This window comes from Prenolepis imparis, unplaced genomic scaffold (genome assembly GCF_030444845.1).
Source record: "Prenolepis imparis isolate NDT839.2.m4 unplaced genomic scaffold, iyPreImpa1.0 SCAF_130, whole genome shotgun sequence".
Classification (NCBI taxonomy): domain Eukaryota; kingdom Metazoa; phylum Arthropoda; class Insecta; order Hymenoptera; family Formicidae; genus Prenolepis; species Prenolepis imparis.
Window position 1 is genome coordinate 56707 of NW_028141288.1, and position 25266 is coordinate 81972.

At 30.1% G+C, this 25266-nt stretch overlaps 2 protein-coding genes and 1 long non-coding RNA gene across 6 annotated transcripts in view; 1 reads left to right on the plus strand and 2 right to left on the minus strand.

The window, feature by feature from the left end:
- LOC145947723 (cholinesterase 1-like) overlaps nt 1–11101 on the minus strand; it is a 53297-nt gene extending 42196 nt beyond the window's left edge. For 2 of the 4 annotated variants that reach the window (XM_083057501.1, XM_083057500.1), the window contains exons 1-2: nt 3025–3356; nt 1845–2044 (exon numbers count right to left, since the gene is read on the minus strand). In XM_083057501.1, coding sequence (XP_082913627.1) covers nt 1845–2044; nt 3025–3356 — 532 coding nt within the window. Of the gene's footprint in view, nt 1–478; nt 750–1844; nt 2045–3024; nt 3357–8428 lie in introns of those variants that run through there. The other 2 variants (XM_083057504.1, XM_083057502.1) reach the window with 2 other exon arrangements.
- On the plus strand, nt 11016–12252 carry LOC145947724 (uncharacterized). The gene is made up of 4 exons (XR_014427228.1): nt 11016–11084; nt 11279–11456; nt 11729–11903; nt 12093–12252. It is a non-coding gene; the product is annotated as an uncharacterized LOC145947724 (long non-coding RNA).
- A 3903-nt stretch (nt 12253–16155) lies between these two features.
- Nucleotides 16156–25117, minus strand: LOC145947727 (uncharacterized). Its single transcript, XM_083057506.1, has 6 exons — nt 24843–25117; nt 22626–22692; nt 21470–21615; nt 16946–17063; nt 16475–16576; nt 16156–16296 (listed from the first exon to the last, which is right to left on the minus strand). Exons 1-6 carry the CDS (start codon nt 24998–25000, stop codon nt 16156–16158), a joined length of 732 nt encoding a protein of 243 aa, XP_082913632.1. The 5' UTR covers nt 25001–25117.
- Nucleotides 25118–25266: the final 149 nt, after the last annotated feature.

The window sequence follows — 25266 nt, forward strand, 5'->3', positions numbered from 1 at the left end:
TTTAAAAATGTATTGTACATGTCAGAAACTATACGAGAACTGCTTTAGAATAAGCAGAACTCTCGAAAATCGACTGGCATCTCACTTCGACAGCTATTGGTATCCGGTTGTCTTTATTGTTGTTTAATTAGTGTTTTTTGCTTTTAAAAGGTAGAACTCTTCTTAGAACTCATGTAGAACTATAGATCTTTTCATTTCTGATAATTACTGATAAGGAAAACGCCGTAGGACAAAGTGGTGAGACGCTGCGTGAACTTGGCGTCTCAGTTTGTCCGAATCGATTTTTTTGCTTTAATGGCCAGAACTATTTGTTTAAACTATCAGGAACTCTAGAACTATTGTAAATAAAGCCAGAACTCTTATTTATTTATGAGTTTCCACAAAATGAGACGCCAACTTCACACTACAAACTGGACTTGATTTATGTGCTCGACTTTTTACATAAAGATTACATCAAAATAGTAATTAACAATTTAAATCAGAGATTACATTAGAATAATTATTAATAATTTAAATAAGATTATATTACAAATAATAAATGTGATTCATATACAGGATGTTCTATTTTAAAGAAATAAAAAAAATTTTATATTAAATAAATAAATAAAAAAAAAATATATATCTTATTAGACTTAGGTATAAAAGATAAAGAGCCAGAGAGAGAAGGAAATAAAAATTTATAAATTTCATGCAACACGTAGCAACGCTATGCACACATGATTGGCAGCTTAACGAATGCCTTCAGATACCTGTCGAAATAAAGAATAAAGAAATGCGTAAGAAGGCCGCACGAGAAAACATTTAACAAGCAGTCAAAGTATTAAATATTCAGGTCAAATTCCAGCAGTTAATTCAAGTTCTTAGATTATATATATACATACTTTGCATCTAATTAAATGTTACATTTGCACACTCTAAGACACCTATATTTATGTGAAAAATATACGAAGCCTATAAATCGACAAAGAAATTAATTAGTAAGAAACAAATTGTATTAAATTATTCGATAATTGAAATTATTTATACTTCTTCCTTTTACTTCGAGATTTAAGAAACATGATTGAGATCGTTTCAACATTCATTCATTTAATATTAACGAAAGAAAAACTCCAGTAAATTAGAAGTATAGTAAAATAAATTGTTTATTTTTAAATAATCTATAATTGTAATTTAAAAAAATTGTATTTTTTAATTATAATATTTCGTTTTACATATATTAAATTGTCCCGTTTAATTTTAATTTTAACATTACGATAACTGTCATATTCATGTTTTATTTATATAATATTTTTTAATTATATTATATAAACTCTCTTAATAAAATATTATTATTGTTGAAAATATTATACATGACATCATCTACAATGATTCGTTATTATCAGAGATAAATATGTTAAAAAATTCATTTACCTACCTAGAAAAGACGATCGGTACCAATAAATCTCCTTTGCGTTTTATATTTTTATATTAATATTTAATTTATATTTTAAACTATATGCATTATTATAATTCAAGAAAGAATATAATGTATTAAAAGATAAATATTTTTTATATTTTATATAATTAATAATAATTATAATATAATAATAGATTTAATATTTATATATAATATAATATTTTATATAATATAATATTTTATATATAATTGATATCAATTATTTATATAATTAAAGAAAGAATATAATAAATTTAAAGATAAATGTCATTTAAATATTTTAAAGAGATAAATTATAAGGAATTAAAAACACAAAGACCGGAGAGAATAAAAGTGTTTCACACATATAGATGCAAATATATATACATATTAATGTGATTTATTATGAAAATCTTGCCAAAGACCTTACCTTCTGAAAGAGGGTTCACCATATGGTAATGAACACTTGCGCCTCCCGCACTTTCGCCAAAGAGAGTCACTCTGTTCGGATCACCGCCAAAAGAAACGATATTCTCCTGCACCCATCGCATGGCTTGCTGCTGATCTTTCAATCCAAGATTGCCCAGACATTCCAGGTCCTCCGTACTCAAGAAGCCCAGCGGTCCAAGTCTAATGCAAAAAATCGACGTGTTATTACGCATAACACATCTGTTATTTAAAAATCGATTTCTCTTTGAATTACGAGGCGCATTTTTTAAGTAAGGACCGTTTTGAAATAAAAAAAAGATCTTAACAATATAAAACTATAAAAAATAATTTATTATAGCCAAAAAACTTCTACAAGCTTACTTTATTTTTCCACATAATCATCATAAACGCCGTTACTAAGTGGTTCAAGACACAGGCGGCAGACTTTTAAGAAAATGGAATTATGAAGCTGTTGAAATTATATCAAAAATAGGTGGAAGTCAATGATGATTATGTGGAAAAATAAAGTAAGCTTGTAGAAGTTTTTTGGCTAAAATAAATTATTTTTATATGTTAAGATCTTTTTTTTATTTCAAAACGGACCTTACTTTAAAAATGCGCCTCGTATATAAAAGAAATTGTAATAACTTTCTTACTCCTCCTCCCCAATAATTGCGTAAAAACAAACATCATTCATTGTGCATATAATATTTTTACATAATTTTAATATAAGAAATTACACATCTCTGCGTGTAAAAAATTAAATTACACAATTAATCTTAGAGTGACATTAGTCATCCACGTGGTATAAAATTTGAATACACTTATTGTACTAAAGTGTAAGTCTCTTTTTCAAAATATAAAGTTACATTTTCATTATTTTTATAAAATAATTAAAATTAGTTGATAAAAATAAATGAAAATGAAAACTTTTATGATTATTTTGACAAGAAAAATTTTGATTAGATTTTATCTTATCAGAGGAACATTTTAAAAAATCTTACGTAAGAACTACTTCAACTTTCTTCTCCCAAAAGCCTAACGTAATCTAAGAATGACCCCTATATGTCTTTATATTTTAATTCGTCTGAAAATAGATGACAGATGTCAATCATGCAATCAATAATGTCATTTAATAGCGACCCCTTCAAGGTTAAAGAATAATCAAGATCGAACTTCACCGAAAATTGAGGGTGACGAGGACAAAATCGTGATCCAGCAGAAACTTGGGCCCGTAAAATTCGGAATGACCAGCCCCGGTGAGCCATCCGCCACCGTGAAACCAGATCATGACCGGATATCGATGGGCGGTGGATGACGGCGTTTCGGAAGCGCGCTGCGTATAGCCGTTCAGGTAAAGACAGTCCTCGCCGCCGACGATCTCTTCCTGATATGTGTAGCTATTCCGTTGCGTACAAATTTCCGCGTTTTCCACAGCTGCTCGTACTCCGTTCCAGGCGGCCGCGAGTTGAGGCGGCTTCAAAAAAATTAAATTGCGATGATTTTGATTCATCCATGCATGGAAATTGATCTTGCGAAGGCTCGACGATGCTGGACAAATTAAGCGTTTCAAGGACACGACACTTTGGTGAAATAAAGAAATTTATCTTGTCTTGAGATCAATAAATTGTCTTGGATACTAAGGTATGAAAGAAGCTAGTAAGAGTCAAGGACAGATATTAGGTGCAATAAAATTCTTTTTAAAATCTTCTATACTTATTTTGAACGTTTCCACTCTTCGATGATCCAAAGAAAGGACCAGAAAGTTAAACAATAGGTATAGAGAAATTTAAAAAGAATTTTATTGCTCCTAATATCAGTGCCTGACTTTTACTAGTCCTTTTTATGAAACTGTCTTGAGACACAATATGAAATTGTTGTTTCAGAACGTTCAATTAAATTGTTTGGTTTCTTTAGAATTAGTCAATGTTTTTAGAAGTGGAGACAAAAATATTATTAATAAGAGAGCCGAATTTAGCGAAAGTAGGCAAAAATTTAGTAATAGAAAAAATTAAGTAATAAAAATTATTTCGATTATGCTTTAATATTATTAAAATTTTATTCGTAAAATTGTACGAATATATAATAAATATATATTACACATTTGTACAAAATAAATATTATAAACATCACGAGAATTGTATATAAAATCTAAAAATTATAGTGTATAAATTTTCTACAAATATAGATGTTTTACTTATATTGCAGAATTGAATATCGAAAATAAATTTAATACGGGCATTTATATTTATTATTATATAATATTTATTATTTAACGAGTCTTATTTGATATGGTATTTATATTTATTATAATATTAAATATTTTATAATACTGTAGTTTTATAATATAGTTTAATGAGATTTCCAATTGTGTTTTGCTCTTCCGTTTTTTACGCAAAAATGTTCTGAAAAATGAACCTTATATTTAATATGTAAATGTTCAAGTGTAGAGACAACAAATTTCGCATTGATGCGTCAGCCATTTGTAATGCTGATTAATGTATGTACATGTATATTTTATGTTATTATTCGAAGCGTAGGTAATTTATGCGCGTGCTTATTCTTGTAAGCGACTTATACGTATGAGTAAATTATTCCTGATGAGCAAAATTATGACGATGTTTATGATTAAGGAAATTCGTTTGTCATACTTGTATTGGCTTTTTACAAAATTAAGTTAAAATTATTTTTAATTTAGCCATTTTGATTTATCGAAATAGAAAAAATTTGCAAAAATGTGTAACATTATGTGTAACATTAAAGATCTTTATGTTAAATATTTTAAAATATTAATTGGTATATTTAATACCATTCTTGACATAAAACTCAAGATTTGATCTCGAATCTCAATTCATGATTCAAATATTAACCTGATATTATTTGTGATATTAATTACAATTAAGTATAATGTCTTTATTGAAAAATGTAAAATTTTTCAATACAAAATTTGCAAAAATAAACCACAGAGTGTATTGGTGAATGACTTTACTCGTGTTTATATTTGCATAATAACATCTTTTTTCATTTTCAGAATAGATCGATGATATTACGTACGAAGAATTATGCAATGTGTTTGTGATTATCTCATATTACATAATTGAGAAAAAAAATAATCGACAGCTAAAGACATTTAGACTTTTATTTATTAAGAGTTTCCTATAAAAAATTTAACTGCAAGATTTAATTAGAAAGAATCAATAAGCACATACATTTCTTTATAAACATAATAGTAAATAAAATATAGAACGATGACGTATTAAAACATACATTAAGAATAAAATAAATACTTTAAATTCTCATTTTATTTATATTTATTTATATTTATATTTTTATATATTTACTTTTCATTATATTAGTAAATGAGAAATACATTATACAAATTCGAGTAGAGAAAATTAAGAAATATATATTATACATTGCTAAAAATTTTAAATTAACATTTTATATAATTACATATGACAAATGTTAAAAAGAATTTGTTATATAATAAAATAATAATTAAATTTGATACGTCAACATATTTTAGTTTCATTTCCGCTATTGTTACGGTTTACTTTATATCTAATTGATGATAAATTTCCAAGCTTCTAGAATTCAAAATTAATATCAGATAATTTTTCTCTCTTCCCCTCTCTCTTTCTCTCTCCTTTTTTCTCTTTTTTTCTCTTATATCCTTATATCAGGTATTATATTAACATCACTGAATACGCGTGATGTTACGAAATAAACGATGAATAAAATGCAAGGAGCAATCTTCGTAAGTCGTTAAATGACGAAGGCAATCGACCAGCAGAATATCTAATGCGAGCAAATAATATTATTAGCATGATTTCCGTGATGTATATATTGCGACGTCTTTACCCGCCTCGCGAACGCCGATCGCGAAGGGGGGTTCGTGCAATCTCAAAAGTTCAACGGTAATGATTAGTTATTCGTTAACGATAGAAATTCCGGTATCCGGAGCGTTCGTTAAATATGCGAACCTTCGGTAACCGGGGTGCTCGGTAATATACTGCAATTCGGTAACCCGGTATGTTCGTGAAATAATTGGGCGCCAGGCGCGATTTCTCGCGCCACGGTAACGAGAATATTTTAGAGTAGCGGAATAGCGGTCCGGCTTCCGGCTGCGCCTAGCCCAGTCTATGGGTGAGACACGGTAGTTTACGATTAGAGGTACGTTTCGAAAAGGCGCTCACCGAGACAATTAACTGTATTGTTTACGCAGAATTTGATAATGTAATAGAAATCGATTCGTCTCGTCAAGTCATTGTCGATTTTTCCGGTTAAATTTTTTATCACGGTATGCTTCTCGTTGCAGCATATTCGATTAAAAATTTTTACGTATTTTTCTTATCCCCACCCTCCTTTACTTTCATTCACCGATGCGTTTCAAGAGAAAAAAACTTATAATGTAACGAAAAAAAATATCAGTTTCCTTTGAGACGCTCTCGTCGACGGATCGTGAAAAACTTAAACCTCGTCAACAAAAACGTATAAGTTTTTTCTTCGCAATATGGATATAGTCATCGACATACAAGGCTTCCGCGATGCGAGCGAGAAGTTTCTTCCCAAGGAAGTCGCGGTTGTTGCGATTAACGCGTCGATCGTCGACCACTGGATTATGATGCCGCCGCATCCGTTCACTGAATTACCCGAAAAAGTAAGACGACAAAACTGCTGACTCACACGAAATTATCATGGGATCGAATGGTTCGACGGCGAGACTAATCCAAAATATTTTACATTGCATTTATGTGAAATTATAAGGCACACGCGTCACATTTACGTTAGAGGCAGTGAAAAAGCACACTACTTGCGAAATCTACTTTCCAGAGAGATATATAATTTGGAAGGTATCTCTCCAGCATTTAAAAATCTAATTAGATGAAGAGTGCGGACAATATTGCGCTCATCACGGAATTCGAAAAATCTTTCATTGCGCGTTACATAACGTTTACAAATTGAAACGTTGGCTACTCGATCAAAATAATAGCGGCAGCAGCGATACTCTCAGCGTAAGTCAACCCGATACTTGTAGTTCCCCCGAAAATTATCAATTGAGTGACAGCGACGACGACGTCAGCTACGAAAGCGTGAAAACCAGCTGCGACAAGGATTATTCTGCTAGCAACGTAAATGGCAATTCCGTTCTAATTCATAATATTAAAGCTTAAACGGATAATGTATTAGAGATAAAAAAATTGTCGAGAGCCGAGCAGGCGATTGAAAAAAAAGAAGAAAAAGAAGAAAGACTTGCAAAGCTCAAATTGACGAGCGAAAACGTTATAGCGGGAGAAATAAAAACCGAAGTTATTCAAATAATACCAGGATCCACGCGTTCGTCGTTGTACCAAAAAAATGAACTCTTGCGAAATTCTACGAGCATTGAGCCATATCAATGTCAGGCATGCGGGTGTCTATCCCGCCAACAGAGTTCCGAGGGTGTGGACGAGGTCGACGGCTATCGTCGCTAATACAGACGATCATAATCGACCTGGAGAACATTGGGTCGCCTTTTTCCTCGATGAACACGGAACAGGCACCTACTTCGACAGCTATGGAATACCACCCTTGGAGCCCGGATTTCTCCTTCGTCTTCGACGAAACTCCATCATCCACCGATGGAACACTCGACAACTACAAGGATTTTTTTCACAAACTTGCGGACAATATAGCTGTGTATTTCTATATTATATGTCTGTCGGTTACGATCTTAATCAGTTTCTTACTCTTTTTACCGAAAATTGCGAACACAACGACCGATTAGTCGTACATTTATTTCGCAAAATTTTTCTTCGTTGAAGTAAGAGGCGTGTTAACGTAGTTGCTAACTGATATCATATGTAATTCAGTAATTTCAATAAAATACTTTTATGTATCGATTTAAACTTTATGTATTTGTAATATCAATTTATATGAAGAATTAGTAATAATAAATGTGTGTGAAACTTTTTACTTGTACTTTTTGTTATTTTTCTCACATTCTCTAACCTCATAGCAAAACAGAAACTCGATCTTTTAAAAAACTTTAGGGTAATTTACGACCTCGATAACATCAGCTGTCTCAATATTGCGTCTCAGACTCCCATGCCTGATCATATCTGTTTTATTATCCAACAAATGTCCATGCTGCACTTCCTAACTATATTGTTTACTAGAATGCTAATGCACGTGTTTTTTATTAGAACTCTTTTTGTTACCTGAGGTGCCGATAGTACCCGTCAATGTGACGTTGAGTAATCGGTTAGCTATAATTACGGACGCTGGCCGATTGTATTTTTGTATATCTTTTTGTTTCCTTTGTTACCGACGATATTTGGCAATGCGACGCTGAGTAAGCGCTCGGCCGAAATAAATGCTTGTGTTAATTTTTTTCAGCGCTATACATGGACGCCGGTGCCCATTCGCTCTACCGCAAGAGGTAGACGGGGATGTCATACTCCCTACAATGATTTCGGTATACCACGGCGACTTTAGCATTTTATCGTTATTTTGTCGGATAATTTTGTCACCCCTCTGTCATGTCATTAGTCGTCTACTTAAATATAATATTGCGTAATCTCTTCCTTTTCAATTATTTCTTACCGTATTTATTATCGAAGATTTCCTTCGACGCACCGGGACCTATGCAAATATGTTTTATTACCCTTTTTTTGTCTCACCGGCGGGACCAATCGGCATTCCCTCCACCATTCCCCTCTCTAGAGTCAGCGGCCGAGTGGTGGGGGTTAGTTTGACGGGCCATATCTGACAGCGTCAGTGACCGAGTGGTGTGGGGCCGGCGCCAGTGGCCGAGTGGTGGGGGTTTGTTATGACGGGCCATACACATGCCCACTTACTACTGACAAACAATTATATAAATAGTATCGAGAATGGAAAGCATTGAGGAACGCAATTATCTTGGAGCTCAGAAAGCATTCGAATTCAATTTAAAAAATAGGAAACAAGTGATAGACACATATATAGTTTTGTGAAGCATTTAATAAACCGTTACGATATTCTACTAGATTTCTCCAAACAGAAGTGAGATTTTGCAAAATCCTGTTCAAAGAGATGATGAGGCCAGTCAATATGATGCTGAAAAATTTATTTAAAACTTTAGGCAGCGATTAGAGAAAGAAAATATGTAATTATAACATTTATATTATAATCAAAGCAGACGTCGCATGAAATTCTTTTGTTCTCTTGTTCAAACCTTGTTAGCACACACAAGTAAAAAAATCGCAATGCAACAAATTGACGTTAACGATTTGAAAAAGAAAATTATAAAATGTTATATTTTGCACAAATTTAATAGTAACAACTATTTCCTTATCAGTCTGATAAACATGAAATTAATTAAAATGAAAATCAAAGTGTGTCAGAATATTGCGAGAGCAGATTACTCGTTGCTACAAGAAAATGTCTCAATGAAAGAATCGAATGGTTTCGCATTTTGGTATAATAATATATTTAAGACACTTATGAAAACTAATCAAGAAAAGAAGAATATAGCTGGCAAAGTGTTTTTACTTATTATCGATTGCACAACGCATCTTCTCAGAAGGGATTACTCACAGTTTTAATGTGTTTCTTTCGATAAACTCCAATATTCTCAGAACTACTATATCTAGAAATTATCGAGAAAATTATTTGACATATTATATGAAGAAAACATTGTATATACATATGCCCTAAACTGCTTCGTTTACAAAATACAAAATTTCAAAGTTGTGAAAAAAATGGTTGTGAAAAATATAGTGGTGGAATAAGGCTGAATAGGTACATCAAACTTCGAATCTTCAAAACATCAAATTGAATAAAGCAGGTGGCTTATTGTTCATCAATCGGCTTATATATATATAATGCCGTTTATGTTCTAGTTTCCGTGTCGAGCTTTTAACAATAGTCTGGAATTAAAGGCGGCTTTAAAAAGGAAAACGAAATAATCATACGAATATGTCTGAAAGAAACAGTATTAGTACATAAAGAAATAATAAACAATCATAACCTTTAAAAAAAGCATGAAACATAAATCAAGTGTATTTTGATAGAACATACAAAATTTGTTGGAATAATTAGCAAATAAACCTCTTGTCTTTAAACATGTAAAACAATACTGGATGTAAAACAATACAATTATAATACTGATAAAGTAACTATTTTAACGTAAATCAAGTCGCATCAATCGCATAATACTGATAAAGTAACTATTTTAACGTAATCAATTCGAATCAATCTCTTCTCAAGTATTAATTAATATTTATGATGATATACATATGCCGATGATAAGGTACATCCAATTCTAATTAAGTAATGTAATAAATGAACATAAGCACATCAAAGTCCTTTAATTAAAATAATAATGTTAAGCCTTGGCAAACCTCATAGATAATTAATACATATGATGAATAATATAGAAATGTTGACATGTGACAAACATATTGAATCAAATAGAATTAGTGTAACAAGGTCATTGTTGGTGTAAGAATATCATATAGGTGTATATTAAATTATTGTAAATGGAACATAATAGATTAATGAATACTTCTCTATACGTGTGCAATAAAATCTTTTGAATAGTGAATTAAATCTCGATAAGAATATTAAATCATATTATAATGAGAGCAAGACTCAATATGTATAGCAAATCATATAATAAATGAGAGCGAAGCTCAATATGTGTAATAAATCATATAATAAATGAGTGAAGCTCAACATGTGTAATATAATCATATAATGAGTGAGAGCGAAGCTCAATATGTGAGACAAAACATATAATAAATGAGAGCGAGGCTCAACATGTGTAATATAATCATATAATAAATGAAATCAAGGCTCAATATGTGACAACCCACACAGCACATGATATCGTACGAATATTCTATATTCATTCTGTGAATGTACGTACTGTACGTAATATACTGAGAACATCTTTATAATATCTTGTGTAGTATATTATTTTTCGTATATTCTCAGGATATTATCAGAACATCTTGTGTAGTATATTATTTTTCGTATATTCTCGTATATTCTCAGAATGTACTTTTAATATCTCTTATAGTATATTATTTTTCGTATATTCTCATAATATACTATTGAATTACGCGCATTTTTACTTATGAGCGGATATGTATGCCATTTTGGATACGTAATTTCCGCTATTGCCGTCATTTGTCTTTTCCTTGTTCTTGTTCACTGACCACGTGCAAGTGCTATGTGCAATCTGGTGCAATTATATTACGATTGTGATTAATCGCAGGTAATCCTTTTTATTTTCAAATAAATTAAATGTAAAAAGGATATTTTATAAAAGCTATTCAATGATTTATTAATACTTCATAATTATAAACACACAAATTAACCTCATTAATGCAAATTATAACCTCACAATCGAATATTATAATGTATCAAAAATATGTATTTTTATGTGAAATTCTTATTATTATGTTACAGCATTTGCACAAAAAAGGACGTCATTATCAATTGTCGTTTATTATATCAATTATCATTTTGTGATCTCTGCAGAATCTTTCTAAAGAAAAAGTGTTCTCCGCATACACATATATACATATGTATATAGATGAGATGTAAATGTGAAAAATAAAAGTGAAACTCTGGATTCAAAAATCAAGTGAGTTTTATAACATATTTTAATTATATAGTGTGTACGATTAAGTAAGCTAATTGTTACTGCAATTAACTTTTAAAACAATCTTAAAAGACTAATGTATGCCAATACTCTATATTTGTATATTACACATTGATAATGAATGAAAGATATTGCATACATATAAAATAATATGTTAACTAGGCTTTTAAAACCGTTTTAAAAGTTAATTGCAGTAACAACTAATATATATTAATATATGTATTCTTATATGAAGTTCTCATTATATGTTACAGCGTTATTTGCACAAAAAAAGGACGTCATTATCAATTGTCGTTTATTATATCAATTATCACTTTGTGATCTCTGCAGAATCTTTCTAAAGAAAAAGTATCTCCGCATATACACATATATATATAGAGATGGGATATGTAAAAAATAAAAGTGAAACTCTGGATTCGCAAAAATCAAGTGAGTTTTATAACATATTTTAATTATATAGTGTGCGATTAAGTAAGAGCTAAGTTATTATACTGCAATTAATTTTTAAAATGATTTTAAAAGTTAATTTCAGTAACAACATATAGCATATAGCTTATTAAATATATGTTAGATATTATTAAATGTATTCTTATGTGAAATTATTATTATATGTTACAGCGTTTGCACAGAAAGAACATTATTATCAACTTCGTGATCTAATACTTTCTGTGAAATAAGAAAAATTATATACATATATATAATAATAAATAATAATAAGTAAAATGTTTATATAAAAAAATATAAAAGTGCAATTATACGTTCAAATAATATATGTGCAATTATAACATATATTTAAGAAATTTGAATAAAAAGATTTTATGTGTGAACAAAATGTTAATATTTTACACAAATTTTTTTTATTTATAGTAAAATTTATAGTTAAATTTATAGTATAAATATAAATGGATTATATATATATGTACCGTAAACACTCGAAATCTGTTTTTCCGTATACTTAGTAGTCAAAATTTGCATATTTTTACTAGTAAGTATATGAAAAAACAAATATGGGGTGTTTACGGTAACATATATCATTTATATTTATATATAAAATATAGAAAATATAAGTTAATCTATAGAATGTCTTGAGTATATTATTAGTACATTATTAGTACATATATGTATATACCAATGTCATACTCAAGACATTCTATAGATATACTTATTATATACTAAAAGATATTTTGAGTATGTACTGAGAAGCAGGAAAAATCGGACATAGTAGCATTCTTAGTACATACTCAGTATATCGCAGTATGTATTTCGAATGTTCCTAGAACATACGCAATATACTTTTGTGATATTCTCAGAACATTCTCGGAATTTACATGTGCTGTGTGGGAAATTAGAAAGAATAATAATAAGTAAAGTTATATATGGATAATCAAAAGGTGTCTCAACAGATTCTGACTTTCTAATACATACTAGAATAATTAATATGAGATAAAGAACAAGTTTTATAATGAAATAACTTTCTTCGAACAATAAACCAAAAAGATTAATCAAATAGGCTTTAATATTTCCTTGAGACAGTTGAAGCTCGGGCAATATCCATCTTCGTTGCCTTAGTAAACCGTATTTACGAGGACAACTATTTTCTTTATGAAGAATTTTGTTACCTGGAGATGAAGAGAAACCGTTCGGCTTGATCAGAGCCGAACGAAAGTTGCTGCCCAATCACGGTAACCAATGTTAACCAGTGATAGCAAGTATTATTTGTAGCTGGTACTCAGAAATTACGCCGTAACAGGCACTGCCAATGGCGGACACTAAAGTCGCCCCTTTGATGATGAAACTCGATAGCTTCCCATTGGTATGTTGCTGCCCTCAATGTATAGGATCTCAAAGATCGAAATTGGCAAGAATTTGGCTCCCAAGGAATCATCCAAAGATGATGTCTTTATTTTGTTGCTGCCCTTGAGGAATCTTTTGGCACAAAAGCTACTTAAAGCGGAGAGCGAAAGAAAAAACACGTCTGTTACTTCTTGTTGCCAGGAAGAAGAAGCAAAACGGAAGCTAGCTACTCGCTTGTCTTTACAGCGACAGCGCTACTACGAGGTAGCACTGTCGGTAATTTTGACCGACTGATGAACCATGGCGTGATCGGAGTCGGTATTGTCGTATGATTCCGTAACACTTATTAATACGCACGATTATCAGTGTGTATTGCCGTGTATGTGTTCCTTCAAATTTTTTACAGGTAAGTGTCTCGTTCATTACAACCTAGTCCCGCTGCTCTGATTTACAGTAATAATCGTAATATAGATCTATTTTTGATTTCCATTTTCTCGTTTATATGTATGTAATGCAAAATAAAATAGAATAAAATAATATAGATATACAATCTTAATTATAATAGTTGCCCACAGCGCAAAAATCAGTTGACATAATGAAATACAGGCAATATTATTCTTTTAAACTTCCGAGAAAAGTTTGATTCATTCGATTGATCGATTGAGTGAATAATATATGTATATGTGTATTTGTATATGGGGCATTCCATACCAAATCAACAACTTTTTTCTTCGACCATTTTTTATTTGCTTCATTTTTTTTCATATTTGTGTATCTATTGAAAGTAGCTTCATTGAATTTTTTAAGATTTTTATCTCTATCGATTTTCGAGTTATATGTATACATTTTTTTAAAATTGATTTTAAATTTCAAATATCTATAACTTGAAGAGAAATAAAAATATTGTTTATAAAAAAATGGTAATTTTTTGTTTATGAATGTATTTTTCAAAAAAATATTGAAAAAATTATAAATAAATTTTATAACATTTAATAGTGTTTTAGTCAATTTTAACCGAAATTTTTTTTTTTCTTCAATGAGATCTTTTCGAATTTTTTCAAGAAATATATATTAATTGGATATAAATTGGCTATGAGAGCCATACGCGAGTGTTATAGCGAAAATTAATTTTTTTCGCTAAAACTTGTATAATGTGCACGGGGCACGAATTTTGCTTGATAATTTTAATTCCTATATTCCTTTCTGACCCCCCTAAAAAGATATTTGTGAGAAAAATATCGGGCCAAAGTCGCATTAAAAAAAAAATGTATAAATTTTAGACTTAAAATCAAAAATTTTGAGCTATTGACGAAGAGAGGATTCAGATATTTTCTCTATAATATAATATAATAATGAATATTATATTATACATCAGATTGTATCACACATTAAGCTGAAGATGGTCCAAAAAAAGGACCGAAACATTCTAAAGAAATAAAGAATAAGTATACAAAATTTTGCGTTCTTATTTCCGACGCACCGGCTCTTATTAGCCTATTCCTTTAATCCTTTATTCGAATATAACTGAGCCTTATCTCTATCAAAATATTCTTTTTTTCCTCAATAAGACCTCTTAAATTCTTTTCAAAAAAATTTATAACATTTTAGACTTAAAAACAAAATTTTGTAGCTATTGACGAAGAGAGGATTCAGATATTTTCGATATTTTTAGACTATTTTTCGATTTTTTTTTCAATTTTTTTTTAAAATCGCACTTTTTGGTATTTTACATCATTCCGATCTATAAAATAAGTATTTCCTTTTTTATGGACCACACACTAATTATGTGAAAAAAGTGGCCGTCGTTAAAATCGACCAAAAATATGAAAAAATGTACTTTGTGTGATGCGAATCAAAAGTTCAAATGGGCATGATCTTCAAAATATGCTAGTTTTTGAGCTGCGAACTCACAGTTTTCTATTTCTTATCTAAAAATGAGCAAAAATATTACATTTATGGGCTCGTAGCTTAAAATCTAGCATATTTGAAGGTCGTGTCTATTTGAATTTCTGATCAGCATCACACAAAGTATACTTTTCCATACTTTTGATCGATTTTAACGGCCACTTTTTAAATATAATTAGTGCGTGGTTCTTTTCTTCTTTTAATTTATCAATATTTGTTTAGAAAAATATATTCAAAGAAAAAGATAACCACCTTTTTAATAATATTTTTTTTTAAGTTATAGATATTTGAAATTTTTAAAATCAATTTTTTTAAAATGTATAATTTAAAAATCAAGAGATAAAAATTTTAAAAAATTCATGGAAGCTACTTTCAATAGTTACAAAAACATGAAAAAAATGAAGCATATAAAAAATGGACGGGGAAAAAAGTCATTGATTTGAAATGGCCTGCTATATACACATTTAAAACTCATTTCAATATTTCTAATACTAAATTATTATATTCCTAATTAATATATTCCTAATATTATATTATAATTAAATATTACTCAATATTTCGCGAACGACTGCGGCATCGCTCGGATAATGTTTCCGTAGCATTTCGTTTGGCACATAATGAGTACCTTCGAATTTACAGAAATATTTTCCAATTTCTACATTATTGATTCATTCTGAGGTGCATATCGATATAACGCCTAAAATAGAAAAAAATAAAATAAAAATAAAAAATGAAATAAAAAATGTATCATTCTATGTAATACAAATAAATATATCACAGAATAAAATACAAATATAACTTAAAATGAAGCATAATAATACGTACTTTGTGGCACATAACACAGGTCATTATCAAGTAACAAAACGTAGTATGGTTGCGATTGCCAATTATCGATGTTATACCGGTAATTTTGGCTTCTAAAGTAATACTGATTACAGTATCGCGAAGGATCCTGAAAACGTTCAATTCGGCATTCGTTGTGTCATCCTATTATGACACCAGCAATGTCTTTAATTATATTATGCTTATATATATGTCTATGTCTAACAGTCAATCCAATTGCATATTTTACATCAGGCGATCTTTGTTCGTAAACTTCTTGATCTGATGGAGTACATATTGACTGAAAAATTAACACATAATTAATGTTTTTATTATATTATTTAAATATTTTGATGTAATAATTTGGATTCGAAATAATTAGTAAGATTATATGTTTAATTATATACTAATTTGTTACTTAAAATAATAAAATGTCTTTAATGTGTAATATTTACATTGAGTGAATGCAATTTTCTTACCACTTCATAGTTTCTCAGCGGTGAAGATATTGCTTGATGAAAGGGTTTGTCCATTGGCCACAAACAATAGTAACCCAAAATTTCCATTAAAACTTCCGTTATCTTAAAAAGAAGAAAATAGTTATTAAATTTTGAATTAATCACGAAATCATCTGTAATCACAAAATTTCATTTACAAATGTGTGAAAAAAATAAAAAATAGATTTAGATAGAGTTGCCAAATTTTATAATCGATAGCTACTGGTGCAGTTCTTATTTATAAGTTATTAAATAAACTCAAGTCACATAACAAGATCTTTACTAACTAAAACTAAAGTTATAAACAGTTCCTGTTATACATTCCTGTATTTAGATATGTATTTAGACATGTTTTTGTATGAAAAATTTGATGGAATTAACCACTTATGAACAAGACAATAATTTCTGTCGAAAACAAGATTAAATCAAAATGGTATATAAATAATTACTTACAAATTTTGAAGTTATCTTTTTTGGATAAGGCACCTGTAAACATTCTGTTATGGCATAAATCTTCACTTCATCTTCATGTATCCAAATGCGAAAACATTTAGTACTTTCTGCACAATTCCTATATAAACAATAAAGAAACATGCTCATTTACACATGTACAATGTAGATGCTCTAAACAAATATCCATTTAATGATAATTTTTTTAATTTATATGGAATCTTTTTTGTAAAAAGAAACTATTGCTTTATCTCTTAGAAGTGCCTCTAATAAAGAGGCACATCTAAGAGATAGATGCGTGCCTCTAAAGTTAGAGGCGCAAATAAATGTACTCAAGGGCACATTTATCGAGAATAGCATAAATATGCTATAAATGTGGTACAAAATAGTTTTTTTACGCGATTGCCTCTAGATGCGCCGCTAAATGTGAACTCATAATACGCCTTTGTCTTTAATTGTTTATAGCTCGAAGATTAATACATCGACATTTTCGCTAAAAAAAGATGATTGGATTAAAAAGATATATAATTTCAAACAAATTATATGTATATACATGAGTTTCGTAAAGTAAATAAATGTTATGAGTAAGTGTTATATAAAGTTAATGAATATGTTATAAATATGAACTACAAAATATGTATTTATTTAAATTATATGTGCACATTTGAATGTTTCGAAAACAATATATATTCCAAAAAATATTTTAGAGGGAAATTTTTTGACTTTAGAGAAACATCTAGTATCATCACCATCTTGCAATAAGTGAAAATTTTTCAGAAAGTATAAAATTCGCTTGATTTTGTTTTAATATTATTATATTTAATATATTTTCTTAAACTAATAAAATAAGTATATACAATATAATATCTTTATTTTGAACAAGTATGTTAGCGGTATCTGATGTAGCGGGATATCCGTGGAATAAGTCACCAGTATATGTATTATGTTATTATTTTCGTGTCGGGTCATTGTTGTGTTTTCGTGTATGCTTATCTGTCCGTTGCCTCGATCTTTATTGTATACTTTTGACGAAACGTGCCATGCCGTGATTGGCTTCATTTAAAAGAATAAGCGTTTTAACTGTGTTTATAAACGGCGACCGCTCGGTCGAACGCGTCTCTCTCTCTCTGAGAATTTAGAAGAGTAATGATAATAAAGAGTTTCTACGACTTAAAGGTAATAAAGAGTTAAGAGAGTTACTTTCCCGTATATCTCTCTCTCCTATCGACATCCTATCGACTACAAGTATTAAAAAAAATTAATTGTTGATTTTAATTTTTGTAACAGATCAAGTTAATCTAAAATTTTACAAATGAGATCATATAATTCACTTGTCGACTTCAGTCAATCATTTTGCACATAGATGTATATAGACGTAAATGTATATAGACATATAGATGTATATAGAAGTAGAAATACCAAAGAATTAATCTACGAAATATAAGCTCACACTTATAAAATTGCTGTTCTAGAGAAAAGTCATACTACCATAATTGAAGATTATTATATTAATATAACTTTTTCATCCACATTTTAGAATGTTTGAACAATATAATTTAACAATTTCTGGAAAATATTAACTTTTAGAGGTATTTATAAGTCCCCTTTTCTTATATTATATATATCTATATGTATACAGGGTTTGTCAAAAGTGTGGAAACCCCTAAATAATTTTTGTAAAAATGAAAATATCAAAAAACGATAAAACACGTATTTTGATTTATCAAAAAAGCTACCCTATGACATGGATACCGATCATCCCCCACCCCCTGGTACGCGGGGGTAAGAGGGGGGTTGAAAATTTTAAATTGGATTAAGGGTCGAGTGGGGGCTCGTTTGAAAGGTCTTTTCATAACAAACACACCCTTAAAATTTTAAGTCGCTACGACCCCCTTATTCAAAATGGCGGCCGTTCAAATTTCGAAATTTCATGCACTTAGTGTTATCCAGGATCAACTGCGTGGAAGTGGCATGAATTTGATCCCTTGTGTGTGTGTGTGTGTGTGTGTGTGTGTGTGTGTGTGTGTGTGCGCGCGCGCGCGCGTGTGGCTAAACAAGTGTGAATGTGTACATAGTGGTGATAGGTTGCAGAACAGACGATTGAAAACTGTTATCTCTCTTTAATGATTCAAAACCTTTTACTCCGTATTTTAAAATAAATTTTACTCAATGTGTTAAAGTAAATGCTGAAAGTGGCTGCCATTTACTTTTTGACAATATGCCAATCTTTGATAGAATGCAGAAATGGCTCTACGATTCGTCTCAAAAGGTATCAAATCTATTTCATCCCTTATTCGCTGTATCAATTCTTGGATGCTTTCAGGTTTTGTTTTGTAAACCTTACTCTTCAGGTATCCCCATAGATAATAATCAAGAGGAGTTAGATCTGGTGACCGAGGTGGCCAATCCTCTCCTCCCTCATTTCTGTTCCTTCTTCCTATCCATCGTAATGGAAAAGTCTCATTTAAAATTTGACGTGGCCGTAAACCAAAATGAGCAGGAGCTCCATCATGCTGAAACCATATTTCTTCGAAATTATTTGGAAAAATATTTCGTATGGCTGGAATTATTTGATCTACAAGTAATCTCTCATATCTTTGAGCGTTCAGATTTTCTTCAAAAAAAAAACGGCCCTATTAAGTAGCCATCTATTATTCCACACCATACATTAATTTTTTGTGGATATTGTGTGTGAGTTTCCCGCACTCAATTCGGATTCTCATCTGACCAGAAACGAAAATTTTGATTATTAACTTCTCCCGTTAACGTGAAAGTTGCCTCGTCTGTAAAAACAATTTGATAAGGGAAGATGGGCCGGACATCTATTAGTGCCATCATTCTTTCACAAAAACCTATACGACGCTCCAGATCTCCGTCTTGCAATTCTTGAACATATTGTAATTTGTATGGATAGAACTTGTTTTTCTTTAAAATTCTCCAAACGGACTTGGGAGCAATATCGTGAATTTGAGCGGCTCTGTTAATAGTAGAATTGGGATCTTCAATAAATGTCTGCATAACATCAAGTTGTTTTTCTTCGTTAGTGGCAGACGATGGTCTCCCTGATTTAGGGCGATTTTTTACGCTACCAGTTTCTCTAAAACGTTCTATTGTTTTTAAGACAGTGGACTTATTAATTCAACGATTCGGATACGTCTCATTAAATAATCGAGCGACAGCAGCGTACGATCGCTCGTTGTCACCCCATCCACGCATCATGAGGATAGTGATTCTTTCACGTTCCGATAATTCGCCAGCCATTTTTAAAACGTTTAATTTTTAATCTGCCTAAAATCTGTGAAAACAACTGATTTTGAGTAGCCGTGAGAACAACTGATTTTGAGTAGCCGTGAGAACAACTGATTTTGAGTAGCCGTGAGAACAACTGATTTTTAGTATCTCGAAAAAATTAATGTATGGTGTGGAATAATAGATGGCTACTTAATAGGGCCGTTTTTTTTTTAAGAAAATCTGAACGCTCAAAGATATGAGAGATTACTTGTAGATCAAATAATTCCAGCCATACGAAATATTTTTCCAAATAATTTCGAAGAAATATGGTTTCAGCATGATGGAGCTCCTGCTCATTTTGGTTTACGGCCACGTCAAATTTTAAATGAGACTTTTCCATTACGATGGATAGGAAGAAGGAACAGAAATGAGGGAGGAGAGGATTGGCCACCTCGGTCACCAGATCTAACTCCTCTTGATTATTATCTATGGGGATACCTGAAGAGTAAGGTTTACAAAACAAAACCTGAAAGCATCCAAGAATTGATACAGCGAATAAGGGATGAAATAGATTTGATACCTTTTGAGACGAATCGTAGAGCCATTTCTGCATTCTATCAAAGATTGGCATATTGTCAAGAAGTAAATGGCAGCCACTTTCAGCATTTACTTTAACACACTGAGTAAAATTTATTTTAAAACACGGAGTAAAAGGTTTTGAATCATTAAAGAGAGATAACAGTTTTCAATCGTCTGTTCTGCAACCTATCACCACTATGTACACATTCACATTTGTTTAGCCACACGCGCGCGCGCACACGCACACACACACACACACACACACACACAAGGGATCAAATTCATGCCACTTCCACGCAGTTGATCCTGGATAACACTAAGTGCATGAAATTTCGAAATTTGAACGGCCGCCATTTTGACTGAGGGGGTCGTAGCGACTTAAAATTTTAAGGGTGTGTTTGTTATGAAAAGACCTTTCAAACGAGCCCCCACTCGACCCTTAATCCAATTTAAAATTTTCAACCCCCCTCTTACCCCCGCGTACCAGGGGGTGGGGGATGATCGGTATCCATGTCATAGGGTAGCTTTTTTGATAAATCAAAATACATGTTTTACCGTTTTTTGATATTTTCATTTTTACAAAAATTATTTAGGGGTTTCCACACTTTTGACAAACCCTGTATATGTAATTATTAGAGTGTATTTATTTATGCGTGTAATAAGATACCAGGAAAAACAGAATCAAAGTAATCTGAAAGTTAATTTTATATATATTACCTGGGTTGCCAAACCAAATGGATGTTAAAAAAAGAGCCCATCGGAAAGTGTGCTGATATTTCAAAATATAAGCCCAATTTTTTCGCCACGCAGGTATACATTAACATCCAATACATATGGCTATAATTCAATTTTCTTTCTTTAATCTGTAGAAAAACAATAAAAGCGTTAAGATATAATAAGGATAATTATAATGTCAATATCATGTAAAGAATTATTATATAAACTTTTTTGCTTAAAATGATATGTACAATCACGTCTTAAAATGTTGACCATTCCTCCTGAAATACCCTGTATACAATACACATATACCTACATTATAAATTTATATGTAGAATTTTAATAATTATAATTTATAACTAATAAAAAATATCATATGTGTAAAAAAATCACATACCGTGTAATCATACGCGTCCGTATCTATTTGATTCAATTCCATTCAAAATTTATAGGAATCAAATGTTATAATAGTCTTATCGAGTATACGCTTAATCGTCTTTGCGTCCTCTTCGCTCCAATAATTTTTATCAGAATTATTACTTTTCCAAATCGAGAATTGTTCAACTGATATTGATAATAAAGGATGCGTGGGATTTTCATCTTTTAGACACTTTAATACTTTCTGCACTAAATTATCTATGAATTCATCTATAAGTAAGTTAGTAATATATTTATCAGGATGATACCATTGTAATATCATGATAATTATATCCTCCAAACGCCGTTGTTTTTTGGGTGTGTTTTTAAATTTTTGACATTTTAATTTAAAAATATATCTGTTAAGGCATTGAAATATTTGTATGCTGTAGTATCTTTCTGTTAAATTGGATTGGCTAAAAAAATATGTAAATATTTATTATGCGATTAATACATTAATCTATTATATATGTTAATGGTTTTAAAATTCACATTTAGTCTTACCGTGGATCTTGGGTATATACGATTCTAATAAGTTCATCAAATTATGAAAAAATTATGAAAAAATTATGAAAAAATAATTCATGCAGTGCTTTTCTTCATCCGGACAGAGCTTTAAATCATTCATATCTTTCATGAAAATATCTCCGTTTTGATATCGATCATTACAGTAATAATACATCTTAGACATGCGAGACACATAATGCAATAATTCTGTCCTACATTTAAAACCTTTTACAACGTCAATATTGGCGAGATGTAATTTGCCCATGTTGTCGTAATAGAATTTCTTTATAGAAGGCCATCTAAAATTTAAACAGAAAATATTTTAACTAATTTTCATACTAAAAATCATACTAAAAAAAATTGAACACAACGGCTCGTATGTATTTAAATCAAATTGAAGAAACTGACGATGTTCAATAATCTTATATATCGAAATTGTTAAGATGTTAATTAAGTCTGTAAGAAATGTGAAACGTTTTCCACAAAACACTATTTTCAAATACATATTTACAAAAATATATTTTATTTTGTTTTATGCAATGTTTTAGTATAACTCATATTGTATGGCGTGATTGTGGTAAAGCATTATAAGTAGTAAGAAAATTTGCATGCTACTGTTATTATAACATGACGAAATATATTTTCGTCGAATTTTATATTACGCGCGCGCGCGCGCGCGCGCGCACCACACACACACACACACACACACACACACACACACACACACACACACTCACATACACACACGCACACATGCACGCACGCACGCACGCACAACCAATAAATTACAAAAACACATACACACACAAATAATATTGAAGAGAAAGAAAGAAGAGAGATAGAGAGAATAAAAAAAAGTTTAATAAGCATTCTATATTTTACAGTATTTCTATTCTCGACAAATGCAATTAGATAACAATGATTTTTACATATTTCCGAATTTACAAATAAGTATCAATATAAAAAATATAAGGAACAAAATGTTACATATACTTTAAATAAACAAGGTAATTAAATAAATAGAAAATAAAAAACAAAATTTTATAACATTAAAAAATAATGATATAATCCCTAAAAACTTACGTTTTCAGAAAAGGTAAAAAATAAACGCCAAGCCACGCGCGCTAGCGCGTTATTTATTTTATAATAAAAAATTATTATATGTATTGACAAAATTAACTGTGAGAAAACTACTTAAAAATACTAAAGAAATTATTTTAATCAAAAGGTTGTACAAAACATTTATTTTTATTTTAAGATATCAAAAAAATTTTGATATCTCAAAATTTGCGAGAATTAAAAATGCACATTTCTAAAAAATTCAAAATTATATTAAATAATCCATAAAATAAATCCTTTCACCAATCCTCGCCAAACTCAATACCAATAATTCTTTAATAAACTCTATTCATGTAACATATTTTATCTTGATATGTCAAAATTTATGAAAGTTAGAGCAACCGCAAACATTTTTTGAAAAAATATAATTTTAAAGTATGAAATTACAGTATAAATTTTTATAAAAATGACAGTAATTGACAGTGTTGTACTACTTTATTTGTATGCCAAATTGGAACGCTGTAGCTTAAAAAATTTTTGAAACGTTTAAATTTTGATAAAAACGTGGATGGACACACACACACACACACACACACACACACACACTATTTTGTTATAATAAAATATTAATAATTTTTTAGATTCTTATAATATTAAATAATCTTACTTGTGTAGATCCTTAAATAATCTGACTTGTTAGTAAATCCAACGTGAATCATCAATCATCAAACCGAAGTTTCGTATAAAATTTCTACGTGGGCTTAATAATTTATTAACCACATAGTTTTTGTGTTTATTATGTATAATGTATATATTATCTATTAAAACTAATAATAATATAAAATATTTTACGCATGTTAATATTTCTTATTTAATTGAAATATAATCTCAAAAGTTCGTATAAAATAGTTACTTCTTGCGTTTTCTAGTTTGTTTTTTATTTATTCTCGCACGAAAAATCATCTCATTAACAGTTGTGCTATTATTCTTACATCTTGCACAAATAGTTATTGATAGTGATGACAAATAAATTAATCTATTATTTTTTTATACAGCTTTTAAGTTTTCATAAATCTTTTAAGCTATAACAGACTTTCTATCATCTTGTGTTTTTAAAATTAATAAAATTTACGCGATTTTATTCAGAAAGTTTTATTTAAATATTAACAAAAATTTTGTGAATTTTTTGAAAAAAACTAATGGTACAAATTAATCATACAATTTCTTAAATTACATTCATATTTCGAAATTTTTTAAATGCCAGATATCATTTTAAATGTTTCAAAAGAGGATTTTTTCGCGTAAATTTTTTTGATTTTTGCAATGTTTCTTTTTATGCGATGTACCAATCATGTGAAATAACAAAAAAGTTTACAGATAAAACACTTACATCTGAGTAATCTTTCTCTTCCAGAGAATGTTGTCTCCGCTTATGTACTGAAATTGTTTGCACGTGGAACTAAAATTTATGATGTCCTTGATGCTAATATCCTTATTTGCCAGAATTGTCCAAATTACCTCATTAGCCAAATTCTCTATCTTGACCATTATTATTGCGAAATATATAGCACAATACACAAAAAAACTTGCAGTTTTAATTTGTTCCTAACGAATCGATTGATATTCTATGCACTAACTACGTTTGGTAGAGAGCACGAGGCTTATTGCACCATGGGTAGTCAGAGACTGAGTATTCAAACAACGTCTAACAATGCTTGGACTGGGGGTAAAAAAAGAGAAAAAAGTAAGAAATAAAGATACAATATATATTTCTTTTTTCTCTCATTCGAGCTTCCACAACGCTCTTTAGTCCA